Source organism: Anarhichas minor, unplaced genomic scaffold (assembly GCF_050575085.1).
Source record: "Anarhichas minor isolate MPS153535 unplaced genomic scaffold, ASM5057508v1 ptg000055l, whole genome shotgun sequence".
In the NCBI taxonomy this organism is placed as follows: domain Eukaryota; kingdom Metazoa; phylum Chordata; class Actinopteri; order Perciformes; family Anarhichadidae; genus Anarhichas; species Anarhichas minor.
Genome location: NW_027466501.1, coordinates 4,180,485 through 4,197,258, shown reverse-complemented (window position 1 = coordinate 4,197,258; position 16,774 = coordinate 4,180,485). Strand labels below are relative to the sequence as shown.

The 16,774-nt window shown below is 42.5% G+C and overlaps 2 protein-coding genes across 6 annotated transcripts in view; one reads left to right on the top strand and one right to left on the bottom strand.

The window, feature by feature from the left end:
* The window catches only part of sbf1 (SET binding factor 1), a 76,690-nt gene extending 76,526 nt beyond the window's left edge, over positions 1 to 164 (bottom strand). For 3 of the 5 annotated variants that reach the window (XM_076076050.1, XM_076076057.1, XM_076076056.1), the window contains exon 1: positions 5 to 164. Coding sequence is in view for 1 of the 5 variants with exons in the window: in XM_076076055.1 (XP_075932170.1) it covers positions 5 to 59 (55 nt within the window). In the remaining 4 variants the exon portion in view is untranslated. The remainder of the gene's footprint in view (positions 1 to 4) is intronic. The other 2 variants (XM_076076053.1, XM_076076055.1) reach the window with 2 other exon arrangements.
* Positions 104 to 12,098, top strand: adm2a (adrenomedullin 2a). The gene is made up of 3 exons (XM_076076063.1): positions 104 to 255; positions 613 to 921; positions 9,368 to 12,098. Exons 2-3 carry the CDS (start codon positions 824 to 826, stop codon positions 9,783 to 9,785), a joined length of 516 nt encoding a protein of 171 aa, XP_075932178.1. The 5' UTR covers positions 104 to 255; positions 613 to 823; the 3' UTR covers positions 9,786 to 12,098.
* The last annotated feature ends 4,676 nt before the right edge of the window (positions 12,099 to 16,774 follow it).

The window sequence follows — 16,774 nt, the reverse complement described above, 5'->3', positions numbered from 1 at the left end:
TTACTTTGTAAGTGTTTCCAGCGTTTCCCAACCACGTAAATGCAGGATATTCCGAGCATTAAAGATAATGATGTTACAGCAGCACCTTTGCCCACCGGCACTTGAGGCAGTGAACTCCGCCCACTCGGTAGCTATTTAAACCCTCAATGTCACCAGGCGCTCAGCTTCACACTGGAGAACTTGATCTTGACCAGCACGTTTGGATTCACAGAGGGGAAAATTAAAGTCACATTCTGAGCAGCAACTACCAAGAAGGTAAGGCTTCTCTTTACTTTTTGTTATGAGTAGGTTTATTCATAAAAAAATTAGTTTGCAAAAGTATCTGCATAATGGGTTGAGTTTTTTCATTTTTGGACATTTTCAGGAGAATGTAAAGTCTTCATCTGGTGTATATCTTTTTTTTCTTTTTCTGATGTTGTGAAAAAAGAAGCAGAGGTCGTGATGAGGAATCCAATGAGGGGTGTTTTTAGTGCAGATAGTATAAGTGAAGGTTCTAAATGATGCAATGGGGGTGATTTCATGAGGCGCACTTTCACCGGCTCTCTGTTCTGTTACTCTTGTGTGTGAGCTGCAGGTTCATTGACCATTTATTACGTCTGCTTTCCTCCAAAGGTTTCATCTACATTACCCACGGCCAAACTTGGATATTTAAACCTCATATCAACCATTTTTGGAACTTTTTTCTTTTTAGCCTAATTATTTGATCCCCACCCCCCCCCCCCCCCCACCCCCCCACCCACACCTCTGGGATTCAATCCTCGCCCGGTCCGTGCGGTCGTCTCCTCCTTCCCAGAGAGGGTGTGGAGTTAACGTTGGCCCGGAGATGCAGTCCCTTCTCCCGCTTGCTGTGTATTGCATCAGCCTGGTTTCCCTCCAGCAGCCGCTGGTTCAGGCGGCAAAGGAGGAACCCGACAGCTACAGGTAAGACACCCGGTATTTTTGGGGGGTTACTACTGTATTCACCATAAAAACCCGCTCCGCGCTTCTGATTGGCTGAATAGGACTGTTTCACATACGCGATAAACGCACCTGGAGCCGCATCACAGTTCATTTGAGTATTCTTGCGCCACTTGGCATTAATAGACACTTTCTTGCCAATTTGACCTGTTTGGTTTGGGGTGAAAGCCCAGTATTGTACCATTACTACATGTAAATTAGCTACAATGGCGTTATAGCTTTTAATGATGTGTTGGGCATCATTTTGTTGTATGGCAGTAGCCTTTAATCTGTAAATACGTCAGTTAGCTATAAAACTGTCACTATTTTAAGCTAACGTATCCTTTTTCATCAAGCCAACGTTAATTCCTGTAGTTTTTCTACTGGACCATGGTATTGTTTGAATACGCAGACATTAGAACTGAACACAAGATGTGGCGTTGTCATTCCTCAAACTCTCACTTTTTCCTCTAACATGTCGTTTTAGGTTATTTTTTTTGTTCACTTCATCCAGTCAATGAATACTAATAAATCACACTGTGTGTTCAAAGTGAAAGTGCTGCGTTGTTGTGTCGGACAGATAGAGGATAGTGTGGAGTGCAAGGGCAAAGGCTCTCTCGTGATATAATAAAACACGTTCAGTCTCCTTGAGAAAAGCCCCGCTGGGGAGCAGGCTGTGGAATAAGTGACAGTGTTAGGCATAAGTATTTAAAACATTAAGAAAAAACAGAATTACATATATACGGTATATGATTGTGTTTAGTCTTATGGTAGGCCTGGCCATCACTCTTCCTATTAGTAAAGTACAAAGTAGACTAAAGTGTGAAATAACTGCAGGTTAGAACTTGAGATGAAATTGGGCTTTAATCTTACATCTGACTGGGACGGTGAATATGCCACGTCAGTAATCTGTATTCTATGTCTTTTTTCTCAACATTTTCAATGATTCTCTCTTCTCTTCCTCCTCCACCTCTCGATCTCAATGAGTAACTGTTTATAGAGGTTTGGTTTGGTTTAATCTCCCCGTGATTCTGTGAGGAAAACTGTTACTTCTGAGGTGGGAAAAGTAGGTCGTCCCGCAGCCCAGGCCAGAAATACCAGCATGGACTTTTGTAAAAGGATCTTGTTAGGTGCTGAGTGGCACCTGTACTTTTCCACGTCTTAAGTGGCAGCCCAACACACACACAGTACACTCTGCCTCTCTGAGGGCGTGATGGAGGCCTGCCAGCGATGCAATACGCCTGTGCAGTTGCATTGTTGAGGAGCAGCCAGGAATGGGGATGAGTTGGTGTGGGAATGCCCCCTTCTGGTGGATTTTGGATCCACATCTGCTGGCTTAAAACCAGCACTGAGAGGGGTGTGATGAGGGGGGGGGGGGGGGGGGGGGGGACAAAGGCAAGCGTGGGGCCCCTGTAGGCCTAACTTGACCATTTTCTGAAATCCATCTTGTCTATGCAGCACCTTCAAGTTGTGTGTGAGCAAAGTAAATGTTTACTGATAAAGACATTGGTCTCATTGATCTACAGCTGAAACATGCATGGAGCATTATCAGTAGCTTGATAACACATTAATAAAGACATATGTTTAATATAACGTGGCAGGAGGAGAGGTTTGTCAGTAAGAAAATGTATTCCAAATTGATATTAATCTTGTAATAATCTTAATCTTATGAATCGTATCTCTTAAGTGCTATGCTTATCTTCTGTGGATCCCTCACTCACACCATGATTTGCAATCATTACGTGTTCTACATCAAAATGATCCACATTCAGTGAATAACAAGCAAGGCTCTTAAATAAAGCACTTAACATCTAATACTGATAAGATAACTACGTAGCTGTCTATGTAGATCTGGGAGTGTCATTTTCCTCTTGCATGTGTGTGTGTGTGTGTGTGTGTGTGTGTGTTCAATTTGTGAACACCTGCTGCTAATCAAAATAAAGGCAAGCGTGGCTCCTGTATCCGCTCTCTGTTCGTGTTGCGCTACACCTGCCCAGCACCCTGATCCCCCATCATTCCCTCCCCTGTTTGAAACTGTCATCATCAGCATGGATCATTGCCGCGGTTTCATATCTCTCAGTCCGAGAAGAACTGATGCAGCAGTTGAGTGGGATTCATATGTAAAAAATGGATTAGTCGTTTAATTGGCAAATGGCAAATACTTCTAGTATTATATTATAATACTAGACTTCTTATAGATTGATAAATCACAAATAAATCCTATTACAGAAACCCCATCACTTCAAGTCACGTCCCTGAAGCTGATTGCTGTGTTGTTGGGCACTTACACTAACTGAGGGCCTGTGGTTGGGTAGTGCAATTTTTATAGGACCTTTAGCACTATAACTGATCACAGTCTATACAAATATATATCACTCTGACAACACAGTGAGAGATCTCCCTCCCCCGTCACTTCTGCTTCACAAGCCTCCCCATTTCTCACTTTGCACATCTCCCATAAATGTCCTGTCTGGCTTTTATTAGGACAGTAAATTCTCCCTCTTCTCTTGACCACAGAGCACACCCTGTTCTGTTACCATCACATGCTGACAGCATGATTACAACAGACATGATGATGACTGCTTTTCTTTTCTCCTGTTGGACACTGATACTATGTCTGAGCTCAGATGTCTGTCATTCCTTTCCTAATTCCATCTTTGTGTATGCGTTGTCCCTATGTGTCCTGATAAGGACACAACAAAGTCCCAGTGAGACACTGTAACAATGCCTGATGGGCATTGTTTTCCAAACAAGGACAAATTGCATGTTCCTTGGGATGACACTAATTGCATGCCCTTCATTGTCGTTATACATAACGTCTAGAGTTTTTTTTCTTGTAAGGGAAAATAGCCGGTGTCTGCAGCCAAACAAGTTAAATATGGCTTTAGCAGCGAAGCGGCTTTACAGTGCAGATTCCAGAAGTGGGAAGCGGATCATTGCTCCGAGACGAAGGACATGTAAAGCTGCGGTGAAGCTTTTGTTACATAGACCTAGTCTGCTTCTGCTCCGTCTGGACCAGGGAACACTATGATAACTTGGTCTGTGTGTATGTGTCGTGGCCGCAGGTTTGTTCGAACTTTGTCAAGGCCAAATAAAGACATGTTTTCCCCCACAAAGGATTTGCTAAATAATTAACTCATTCTTGTAAATGTGGATTTAAGAGGCGTGGGGTCCTACGTAGATACTCTCAACGTAATATTTACCTGAGAAACAGACTGATTTCATCTCCCACATCTCCTTCCTGCCTTGTTGATGTTTGTTGAATCGCTCTTCACATGCAGTTGGCTTGGGGTATGCGCTTTGATTTGCTATCTATATTCTGACATGTTTACACCTTATCAAGAAACAACAAGAACATTACTCGCTCTTTTTTATCGTGTATACATTCTCAGAAAACCATTTTCTTGCTCGCAGAATGATTGAAACCAGGATTGCCTCTGCTCTAAATCAGGTCAAGAGAGGCCTCTTCTCCTATGTCTTGTAAACAGGAATTTTGGCTTGGACAACTTAGATATATGTACAATATAAACATTGTATGGCTCCATGGGGGTCAATTTAACCAAACACAGGCTGAAGTTGCGGAGGGTGAAAGCTGCGACCAAGCAGGCACAGAATTCCACTGTGGATTAATAGCTAAGACCTAAATTCCACCCTCCGCATCCTTAAAGAGCAGGTTTCCGCTCCACACAGAAAGCCACACCGCTGTGGAGGCATGAATGCATATGTGAACTACACAGCATATATAAGAGTACAAGCTTATAGTGGGAGTGTGGATCAAAAGGCTTAAGAAACAAAGGCGGCTTCTGAGAGGAGAGGAAGGATGTATAGTTTTTACCTTGGCATCCTGCATCCATGCAATTTGCTGACTGTATGATCAATATGCAGTTTTGCTTGCATAAAGTAGTAAATCCCATACCACTCAGGAGGTTATGAAAGCAAGTTCTCACCAACAAGTAGAAACACTGTTTTGTGTGAAATAAATCACCTCTCCTTTTCATTTTTGTCCTGCTTCTTGCTAATAACAATCTCCCCACTGTTACCTATTGGGATATTAGCAATGAATGTGCTAAGTTTCTTGCTGATTAAGACCGCACTTTGGGAGCTTCAGCCTCTAAGCAGCATGGTACTAGAGTTGGGGTTGAGGAGGGCTTTTTCTTTGCGGGCTTTTTGTTAGGGTTGGATTTATGATTAAGGAGCCAGTTTCCCTTAGCAAAAGTCCTTGTTGGATGGTGAAATGGCTCCCTCCACACGTTTCCAGTGTTGGAATTGGGGTGGGGGGCTGTTTCCGACTAGTCCCATAACTTCCTAAAACCGTTAATCTGATGTTCATGCTTCACACAGTGGTTGGCCAGCCTGCCTTCGAGTGTGGCTGTTTGGTACACTTTTGACACTTCCAACATACGTAAGACAACACTTCGTACACAACAAAAAAAATGTTTTCTAGCAGAACCCTGCCCTTAGGGGTAGGGAGGGCTTACCTTCTGTCAGGGTAGGGTTGGGGTCAGGGGTAGGAAGGGCTTACTCTCTGCAGGGAGGGCTCGGCAGCTGAGGCTTTCTATTAACATGAGTCAGCGATGCTGTGAGGTTAATACAAAAGAAAAACCAAACAAGGCAGCACAAAGGGAATTGGCTGAAGCAATAAGCTACAGTCAGAAGGAATTTTAGTTTTAAGACCTTAAACTAAGACCATGCAAGGTGTTGGTGGAACAATTAAAGTCAAAGTAGCTTGGATATCTTTGATCGTCTGCCAATCACGGAGATCTCTATTAGTATGGAGTTATGGGACTAGGCTCCTAATAGCCAAATTGGCCTGTCTTGTGAGATCAAATGTGACAGAGTGAAAGAGTTATCTAAGTTATCTATCTAATTTCTGGAAGAAAAAGCAGGGCAGTCCACAGTCTTTTTGAGGGAGATGTAACTGTAGCTTAGCCTTGCCTTTCATTATATTACATACTACACACAGCTATTAACATAAAATATCATTTAAGTTTGCTTGTAGAGAACTACTTACAAGTATTTATGTGATAAATATTTGAATTAAACTGAAATCCATTAGACTTCAAGTGAAATAAGCAAGAAAACTGTTGCATTGCAAGACCTCCAGAGACCAATCACTTAAGAAAGAGAAACACATTTAACCTAAAGAGCAAAACTGATCTGCCTCCTATATCCTTATTCTTCCAGGAAGTATTCTCTGTTGTAATTGTTGTTGTAGCACAGTCATGGGGTCCCTGTGGCCGTCTGCCAGCCATTGCAGATGTACTTATGAGCCAACTTGTTTTTGGCGAATTGGAGTTGATTAAGTCACAGACTTGCAAAGTCCAATCTTGTGTGAGGGTTCCAGGGTTTGTGTTAGATTGTTTGAGTTGTTAGGGAGACCGAGCATCATCTCATAGTTGAGTCATTGAGTTTAAGATGTTCAGATAATAATAATAATAATAAAATGTATTTATAGAGCGCTTTTCACAGACAGAAAATCACAAAGTGCTTAACAGGGCAGAAATTTAAAAGCATAAAAAACACAATGTGACCCTAGGTTAAGTTACCCTAGACCATAAGTTACATACACAGAGAAAAAATAAAAATAAAAATAAAAATTAAACTGATAAGCCTCGAGTTTATCAGTTTGGCCATTGGCATTTAGGTTTTTGGCTGTCGCCATCTTGTATTTTTGCAACAAGAAGTGACATGAGTGACCAAAATCTAACAATTAGCTTGCAACCAGAGGAGTCGCCCGCTGATGGCCATTAGAAAGAATGTAACTTTCCCCATTGACTTCACTTTTCAGACCAGAAGGTTGCTGGCTGTTTTCTACAGGGTTTTCAACTTATACCCTCCGCGAACAAACTGGATTACCAACAGGGCAAAGTGAGCAACTGCCACGTAGTTCAGAACCTCTGGGGCCCAAGGGCTCCAGGTTTGTTGTGTGGTCATTTATTTCATTCCAAATACTGTTGTTAATATTGTATGCACCACTAAAGCACCATATAACTGAAAAGAAAGGGGCCGCTACCTATAAAGAGACAACTACAGGGGCCCTCAGGTAACTTTTAAGACTGGGGCCTCTTATAAAGTGATATGAAGGGATAAAGTGTTGCTAACTCTAACTTTTGACTTACAGGATCTACAATACATAAAAGAAGATTAGGCTACAGTTCTGGCTTGTATTAAGTAAAGTCAGAATAGGAATTTGGTGCAGGGCCAACACGGCTGTTTGTGAATAGCTTCCATGTGCAGTCAAATGCAACATTCCCTCTGCAGGCCAGGTGGGTGTAACTTGGTGATGTGGCACCATGGCACACCAAGCCTGTTCTGGAAATAGTGCTAGCCTCCGTCTGTGGCCTAGCATTGCGCAACTATTTATTCAGCCACTGCCGCTGTTGCACAGCAGGTCACCTCCAGACTACCAGACCTGCCAACAGTGAGCCAGCAGCTGAACTGGCTAAATAAATCAGAGGCTTCACATATCCTCAAGGAATCCCAAACCCAAACACCACTGACTTTAAGAAAACCCTTCTGCTATGATGTCTCACACCTAAACCTCTCACCATGAAATAACACAAGTCAGCATTTCACAAGTGGAACACATTTTTCATACTTAGATCAACCCTGGCTTCTACCTCTCTGAAAATTAGTAACAAACCTGACGCAGTGGAAGATTTTTCCCTTTGATTCAGAAAAGCAAACGGCAGATATATTTGCCCTGATGCTGTATTTGAACCTCATTACAATCCATTGCTACCATTTAACATTTTCATCCTTATTCATCCACTGCTATAGCAGCATTTTCCTATTTACTTCGCCTGACTTTCAGCAGTGGTGATGGGGTAACACTCAGGGGCTTGAGTCACGCTGTGCTGTGCAAACACAGCGGTGACAGTTCAGTGAAGAGCACCAGGGTCAAGTTGTGAGAAGAGGCTGTCTTTGTCAAACAATGAACAGATGGCGAGTTGGTGGGCGCTGTGTTTGCTGAACGGCCCATACTCGCGGGTCCACCGTGCTGCAGAAGCTAGTTTTTGTCAAGGGTCTGTTTACACAAACTACATAAAAACAACACATTCTTTTCCATTTAGCTCCAGATAAGTGATAGTTGGGGTTTTATTCGGCCAGGTTTTAGGTGTTTTGAGAAGTCTTTGAAATTTCTGTCTGTACACCAACATTTGAACAATTCACAAGCACCTTATCTTTCTTTCTGGGAACAAGATTGTAATGTTCTCCTCTGGAGCCCATCAGGAAATCATGGCAGGCCAGGCTAAATCTCCCATAGTTACCATTCCCCGAAACCCAGCTGAGCATTAAAGTACGAGATTTTGATTGTATAATGTAATAAGCGAGGCAGACTTAGAGCACCTGTTGTTTTTGGCAACATGTGAAAACAAAGCCATTAACTTTCACATTATACATTAAGAGATGAGCATGGTGTCCACGTGGATGGGTGACTGTGCAGAGAGACATGCTGTGTTCAGAGAGCAGGCAAAAATGATTTCTTTATCAAAGTCGCTTTATACGGCTAATCGGATTTCTGGAGAATTACCTGTGCCCTTACAACAATAGCTGTTAGTTAGTAACAATGCTGGCAAGTGCATTTGTTTAAAAACCCACCATCATTCTATCCACAGCGGCAAAAATAATGAACCACGTTAGCTATGAATGTTCGACATTTGAGCTCAAAGCAATGATGTGCCTAAGTACACAGCTGCAAGCATGGCTGTAGACATGAGGAATTAACCCTTTCGCCACTCAAACGCAGACTGGCCGATAGTAGCGTAGCATCAGCCAGCTGTGACCAGGGTCCGACAACGATCTGAACTCTGCTCCATAGACTCTCATGCAATGGTTTCAGCTTCTCTTCATGTTCAGGCTGGTTTAGTGGATTGGAAGCTGGTCACGGTTAAACGTTGTGTAACCGTGATGCTCGTTACCCGGAGAGGTTGGAAGGAGATATACATTTCTAAAACGTCACGTTTCTATGTAAAAACCTGTGGAGCTAACATCGGCAGAACTAGCGTTAGCACTTTGTTACTACGCTAGCTACTGCAGATATACTAAATGTATACACAATGCTGCTTTTGCTTTTTAATGACTTTAACAGTGACTAAAGACCTACCCGGCTCTACGGGAACAGTGATGTTCCTTCATTTCATTGCCTTCTGTCTTGATCACCAGGTGATGTGGTGGTTCACTTTGATCTATAGGCTTTAGCTTCTATTTTTATCTTTTTTCATCGTTTATTCTGAAATTAGATACGATTTTTTCAAGGAGTACAGTTAGTGACAGTGTGGGCTCCATGGTAGCTCTGACAGCTTGGCTTGGCTTAGCGAAAGATCAATTGAGCCCCCCCCCCCTCCCGCATATTGAAACTTGTTATAATATGAATAATATCCACCCAGCTCCAGGACAAATTTTCACCTAATTTCTGTCTTCTCCTCAGGCTGGACCTCCTCAACAAGCTCATAGACCAGAGAGAGGATAAAAGCTCAACATCAGGAAGCCAGACTGACATCGTCGTCCCCTCCTCAGCCCCTAGCCGATCCCCAAAATTGCTTCCCGGTTTCCTGAGACACCAACCAGCTTCAGGAATGAGAGCAGCCTCGCCAGGCCTGGCGTGGGCACGTCCCGTTGGTACGTCACAGATCGAGCTGAGGGCGCCAAGAGCTCGTCGCCATGCCCACTCTGGATCACGTAATGGTCACCACTATCCCCAACATGCCCAACTGATGAGAGTGGGTTGCGTCCTTGGAACCTGCCAAGTGCAGAACCTCAGCCATAGGCTCTATCAACTCATTGGCCAAAGCGGCAGAGAAGACTCGTCCCCCATCAACCCCAGGAGCCCCCATAGTTATGGATGAGTTAGTTGATACCCCCAAACACGAGTCTATCTATATCTCCATTTATTTATCTTTTAATGTATTACTGGTATTCTTTGCATTAGAGTTTGATGGAGTCCATAACTTCTGTTTATCTATCTCAAAATGACAATTATACTTCCCATAAAAGACTGTCATGGCTCTCTACTTTTTCTGCTGATTGATGGATTTGAAGATTCAAATTCAAGATCATGACTGACTGAATCACTTTTAAAACCCCCAATTTGAGTTCTCCAACCATCCTGAGAACTTTTGCCTTTTTAAGGACGTTCAAATCTCGTCAAAGTATTTTTGGTTCTCCCTTCTGAACGCTCAAAAGAAGGTCTCACTTTGACGTCCTAATCCTGTTAATATTAGAATGAAGGCTTGGCCTCAACACCATCCAGTGACCTGGTCCTGTCTGCCAACTGACCTCTCTGGCGGTGGTTATTCCGCAGTTCATTGATCAAACACTTAAGCCCCTAATGTGGATTTCAACCTGCACTCAGAGCCGGGGGCCTGTCAAAACCAATGTATTCCCAGAGACCCCGTAAATGACCCAACAAACCCTTTTACCTCTCTTTTTTGTGCCCTCTCTTTTTGTCAACATTGCAATTCCCAGGTCTTTTCACAACTGGATATAGAATTACAATATGAACACTGACAACCCTAGAATATTCCACGAGCGTTGAGTTGAACGGGGAATTCGTCACTCAGCAGGAGCTTTGTGTTTCAGGACCACAGTTTACAGTCGAAACCAGCCACAGCACTTGGGTTACACCCGAGTTGAAGAGCATTCTGAGTCAGGACTTGACAACATAAACTCCACAATGAACATGAGAAAAAAGAGGTTGAGCATCCAGTGCCTTGGACAGAATCAACACAGAAACTCTCGTCCCAAAGGATCAGTTTCAGTGTTGCATTATAGTAGCCAGTTGGTCAGCACAGTAGGGGTAAAGTGAGCCTTGGAGCCACCACTGCTGGCATTTTCCCCGCCGGAGGCAGGGTCTGAAATATTAGCTTTTTCACGTGATTCATAAGTTCCCCTTGCAAATCAGGACTTTGGGTTGACAGTTTAATAAAACTGACCTAATCACTTCAGGCATATATACAGCCACAACAGGGGGGGGGGGCTCAGTTTCCCATGGTCTGCAAACTTAATGCTAATACATAACTATAAAGAGCAAGTCATGTGAAGTTCACATCGCCTTGAAGTTCGCATATATTGAAGGTCAGCTTCTCCAAAAGAATATAAAATCCCTGTACTTTGCAGCATATTTTGGGTGATTTTCCAGAGTAACATGGATTCTTATTCTGCAAAGAAATGTTGCTGCTGAGCTCTTTTGAATGCCATTTTTTAGTGCTGTGACAAAATCCCATTCCCCTCCATTTGTATTGGGGAGAAGGTAGAGATCTCTAAAAGTGAGTCCAACAGTGATGTTGCAGAAAGGTGGAGAAATACAGGTCAACTCTTCCTACATTTCCTACAGGCAATACTTGACAAGACAGGGCACCCTTGTTGTTCACATGTAGTATGTTAAAGGTTTAAAACTAACCCTTGAGACGACTGTTACATTGCGGGTTTCTTATGGGACACCACAGCGACCAAAATGTTCAGTGTGCCCAATTTCAAAAATACATGCCCTGACATTTTCCTCCTCTCTATGTACGCTCCGGCTCTGAAATGGTGGGTGGGCGATGGACTGAGAATAACTGAGGTCAAGCGCTACTCATTAAGCGTGATTAAATTTGACAGGCCTTAAAGAAATGCAACCATGTGTATAAAGGCACATTTTTTGGCGAGAAACGTAATTATATGACATATTTCCATGCTTTTGAAAAGCTTTTATTCCAAGACTGTACTATATGGCAGCTTGGTCCTAACCTGCAGAGTGATTGGTAGTAGGAATACAGTCATTTAGATGATCACATAGTATTTTACCCTTTGTTATATAATTTCACAAACATGAAAGTTTTCTATTCCTTAAGAGCATTAGTATAAACTCACCAAATACCTGGCAATACTTGACAAACCGAACGACTTTACATGTGACCTACATCATATAATAATGTGTCCTTTTATATCTTAATCTGTGTCTTCTGATTTTACTTGGGTGTCTTTCTTTTTACATTTAGTTGTCTTCTCTCCTCCGTCTGTAATCGTGGAGGTCACAGGGTAATAATCTGTGGTTCCTTGGTCTTAAATCTAATCTGTTCAAAGGCTTGCTGAGGTCAAACATGCCATTCTCTCTGCTGTAACCGAGATAATCAATGTCTCGTGACGGATCATTAAAAGGCTTTTCAAACGCTGAAAAATCCTGGTGGACCTCTCTGCTTTTTAATAGTGTTCTATTTCACACACACGTGACGTATGCGTGCGTATGTGTTGAGCTGCTGTACGTAGCCTATCAGGACACTTATCTCCTGTGTTTGATCTGTGCTCTGGACCATTTTGCTCCCAGTCTTGTTTTTTTGTCTTTTTTTACACAGTATGTCTCTGTGACGTCAGGCATTGCGTCACGTCCAGTTATGGTGAGCAAACTGTGCACGACCGCGAATACCTCCCCGTAAAAACACCTCTTTTGTTTCATGGCTCTGTGTTGCAAAGAGGAATGAGTGTAGGATGTCTTTGTTAGTTTTGTAAGATAGTGTCGATCCAGGTCGATCTCGGTAGCTTTCTCTCTGCTGATTTCCTCCTTTAGGGTCACAGGAAAGCACTTTTAATGCAAACGCATGTGTCGATAGTTTCCCTGAAACTCCCCCATTGTGATGAACTTGTGAAAGTTGGACACGGTTCCTCTTGTAAATGTTGCATTCGAGATTGTCTGCGAATGTGTTTCGAAGATGTCAGTGCACTCCGTGTGGCGTCATGATGATTGTGAACGTCGCGTGCGCCTGTGAATGAACATAAATATATATATATATATATATATATATATATATTCAGCCAAACTATTTAAAGAAAGTAATGTATTTAAGTTATCTTTGTAAGTTAATATCTGTATGTCACCAAAGACTATTTATCTCACCTTTTCCACTGCTCCTTAAACGTGACCGTATGGTAGGAAATGAAACTGTAGTTGAAATGTTACTGTTTGTCAATGTCCTTCACTCTGTAAAATAAAGAACTCTACTGTAATGTGATGGAGTATGATTCCTAAAAGACATACATAATATAATCACATGAGGCTGTGAAATACTCTTAAATGCACCAAAAGGTTCTAAATGCTCACAAAAATATATGTGATTCAGTATATATTTTAAAAGACTCTAATCGATTCCACCCTCCTCCCCGCTACTGTGTCCTTGACCAACCTGTTCTGAGACAATAACCCCAAAGAAGTCAATCATTACAAGTCACTGCATGACACATCTAACAAATGTAATGGGGGGCAAGGGGGACAATGTGAATGAAATATTGGGAAACACATGATCGGGGCATCAGCAGCCACGTTGGCGGTAAAGGTCGTGTGACTGGACGAGGTTAATGAGTGATGGGAGGTTTGGTCGACAGCAGACAGGCCATTGGTTCATGTCACATGAGGTAAAGGACAAGAGAGGGAGGACAAGGGAACAGGAAATATTCAAAAGTTGATGTATCTCATTTATTTTCTTTATCATTAATATTTATACAAGTTTTGTCATTTAACATACAACCCATGTGTACCATCCATACACAGAATGAAACCGGTACAGTGCCATTTTCACTCAAATTCAACCTGATGTACAGTGTTTTGGATATCTTGCCTGTAATTTGACATGAAATCCCGTGGGTTTGACTTTGTACTGTGAGGTATGCCTTGTAAAAAAGAAAAAGGGCCAAAGGTTTAGCAGGAGGAAGTTAATACATGGAGAAGGAAGTTGTCATTTTTGTGATCCAGTAATACTAAGCCGTCTGTGTTGGTGGACAGTGTTGAGAAAGTTTTTAATTACTCGTGTTTTACGCTTTACTATTAGTGATTAACAAAGGTATTGCATTACTTTATATAACTACAGCAAAAGTAATTAGTGACATGAGTCGTTACTTTACTTAGGTGACACAGCACAGCTCTGTCAAAGTTGCCTTTGAACAAGTCAAAGCCTCTACAACATGTCACATACTCTGTGGAAAAAGAAAATAAGACGTTTAACAAGCAGCCAACCTACATTTTGAAAGGTGCAAGGTTAACATCCATCCTCACACATCCTCACACGTCCTCTCCAACTCACATATGCGTTTCCATCAGCGAGTGCAGACCTCCGCCAAGGCCATTTCCATAAGTGAAAAACGAGGTGTTACCGCAAAAAACAAAGAAACAGAACCGAAAAACTAACCTTCTTGGTGGAGGTGAATATATGAACACTACGCTTAATCAGCACCAAGCAGCAGACAGACACAGTTAGACACTAGCTGGAGCATTTAGCAGCTAAAGAGCCATATATCTATTTACATTTTATGGAAGTGCAATTCTAAAAAACTGGAGTATCCCCAACTGAGAGGAGATGGAAGTTATATCTGAAGGGCACCCTCAAGATAGATTTTAAGGTCCTTCTCTGGTTTTATAAAACTACTAATACCCATTCCTTCCCTGTCTGTATAACCCGTCAACGTCTTTCTGTTATCACTTTACTCTTTGGTTTTTATCACTGTGTAAATAACGAATTCCAAAAGTCAACCAGAAGGAATCATGTCATACCGTCCCGCCTGCGGCTGATGTATGTCAGCCAGCAGAAACTGTGTCACGCAGGCTTTAGGCTTTTGATTGACTCTCGTGGAGTCACATTTAATGAGAGACTAAAGTATTCATGTCAATTTCTAGGCCAGAAAAACAGCTAACATACTCCAAGTGGTAAGAAAAAAAAAAGCTGATAAATCATCTTGAGAGTCAAGAGCACAGTTACCATGCTAACCAATAACTGAATAGTTAGTGATTTCTAGCCCACTGAAAACTCACAGATCGGGTTCATGTTGATGACAAAAACAAAAGAGAAATACCCAACAACATTTCACACACGACGGATCTGCACAAACCTTTGGAGCAGCACAATGTTCCACAGCATCCAGAGCAATGCAATCCTGCAGTGTAGCTCAGAGATCTCACACTAACAAAAGTGGACGAAGAGACACACAGAGAGGGAAAGTAAGGACGAGCTCGGCGGCTACACCTCGCTAGTGCAAGTTGGGAGATATTTATCTTTCTGAAAAGCTCCACGAGATTTTCCAGTTGATGGACGCTGCACACAAAATCCATCCAGGTCATTGTCTGCTCTTGTCCAAATGAAGGGATGTGCGCTGTCCTAATTCTTACTTCATAGTGTACACATAGGCTGCTGTATTTATATAAATATCAGTTTTGCTGTATACAAGAAGTGAATGTGAATTAGCATTTCAGTAAAATAAAAATACAGTAGATGAAGGGCATGTTCAGATTAATATTTGTATTATTCTCCAGAGATTGACTCATCGTTTGATCTATAAAACAGTGAAAAAAATGCCCATCACAATATCCAAGAACACAAGGTGACGTCAATATTTGTCTTGTCTTGTGCATCTAAAAAGCAAGCAACACTGTCTGCAGTTCACTTTTGCTGGTGGACGCTGCATTACAACTAAACTCTTCTTCACTTCCTTGGAGCCAACGAGCAATACGTGGTTCTTGACAACGCTGCAAGCAGCGCTTCCGGGGTCCAAGCTATCGGCCTGCTCCGAAAGGCCACGCGTTCTGAACGGCCACATGCTCCGCATGGGTAAGCCTTCCAACAACACCGCAAGCAGCAATACCGAGCAGTCAGCTGAACTAGGGCTGGAAATGAGGGTTTGTTGAGTGGAATTTGTGGGCCATACAGAAAAAAACAATTAGCAACAAGAAGAATCACCTAAAGAGCCTCTGAGTTGGGTGATAATTCTCAGCGGCTCCATAATGGTGCTTGGAGGACTCGGGGGAAACCAGATGATGTCAGTCTGTTTTTATCAATTTCTTCCATTGGGTCATATGGGCCAATGGGCCTATTTATTCTGTCTTTCCTAAAAAGGCTGATCAGCCATGAATAGTCGTTCTCTATTAACGGAAAGAACAACCAGGCTATACCAGATTCACACGAGACACTTTCCAATCATGTGAGTTTGGTAAACAGACAGAAGGCAGACACCGTCCTCACCTCACGCACCTGTCCACGGAACCCTCCGGATCCGCACTGACCCCCTTTCACTGTCATAACATTTACATTCCGACAAACGACACGACTCAGGGCCAAGCTTCATGTAACTAACACTAAATATACTGTATCTCCAACACACGGCCAGGCACATACTTTGGACTGAAACACCTGGTAAGGTCAGATGCTCATGTGTAGTTGACATTGTTGGAACGCAGCTGATCATCATATTGAGAGTGACTCGCAATAAGTGAAACTAAAACATAAAAAACATACCCGGCCAATCTCGGTGCTAAAGATGAAATTGATATTGATCTTTGCTATGGCTATTCACATAGCTCTCGCAAATGTCACAGATATATTTACCTTCATCTGAAACTAAAGGTATACTCTACGTAATCGTTCGCCCCCTGCTGATCTATTCAGTATGTTCCAAACACTAATCGTTTCTACACACAATAGCTAAATACATTACTCTGGGTTAGAGTTACTAGAGTAATAGGATTCATGGAACCTGTCTGACGGCGGATAAGCGACTATACCTCTGGGGTTAGGGGTGTAGCCAGCATATCCAGTTCAGGACTTCCTTTTCCGTTGCGCTGTTTGTTACAGTCTGATTAGCAACTTGAGATACAAGACTGGAGTTGGGAGACATTACATTACATTTATCCAAAGCAAATTACAATTCAGATTCTATCACATTGCTACACCGTAGGCACAGCTACGGGAGCAATTTTGGGGTTAAGTGTCTTGCTCAAGGACACATCGACATGCTCCCCGGAGCCGGGGATCGAACCACCGATCCTCTGATTGAAGGACGGCCCTGCTCGCCACTTAGCCACAGTCGCCCGTGTACA

What these genes read in the sequence shown, in the direction of transcription:
- adm2a (XM_076076063.1), top strand. Translation starts at nt 824, where the DNA reads ATGCAGTCCCTTCTCCCGCTTGCTGTGTATTGCATCAGCCTGGTTTCC. An exon ending in GAGGAACCCGACAGCTACAG is followed by an intron (nt 922 to 9,367) that starts GTAAGACACCCG and finishes TCTTCTCCTCAG; the next exon opens with GCTGGACCTCCTCAACAAGC.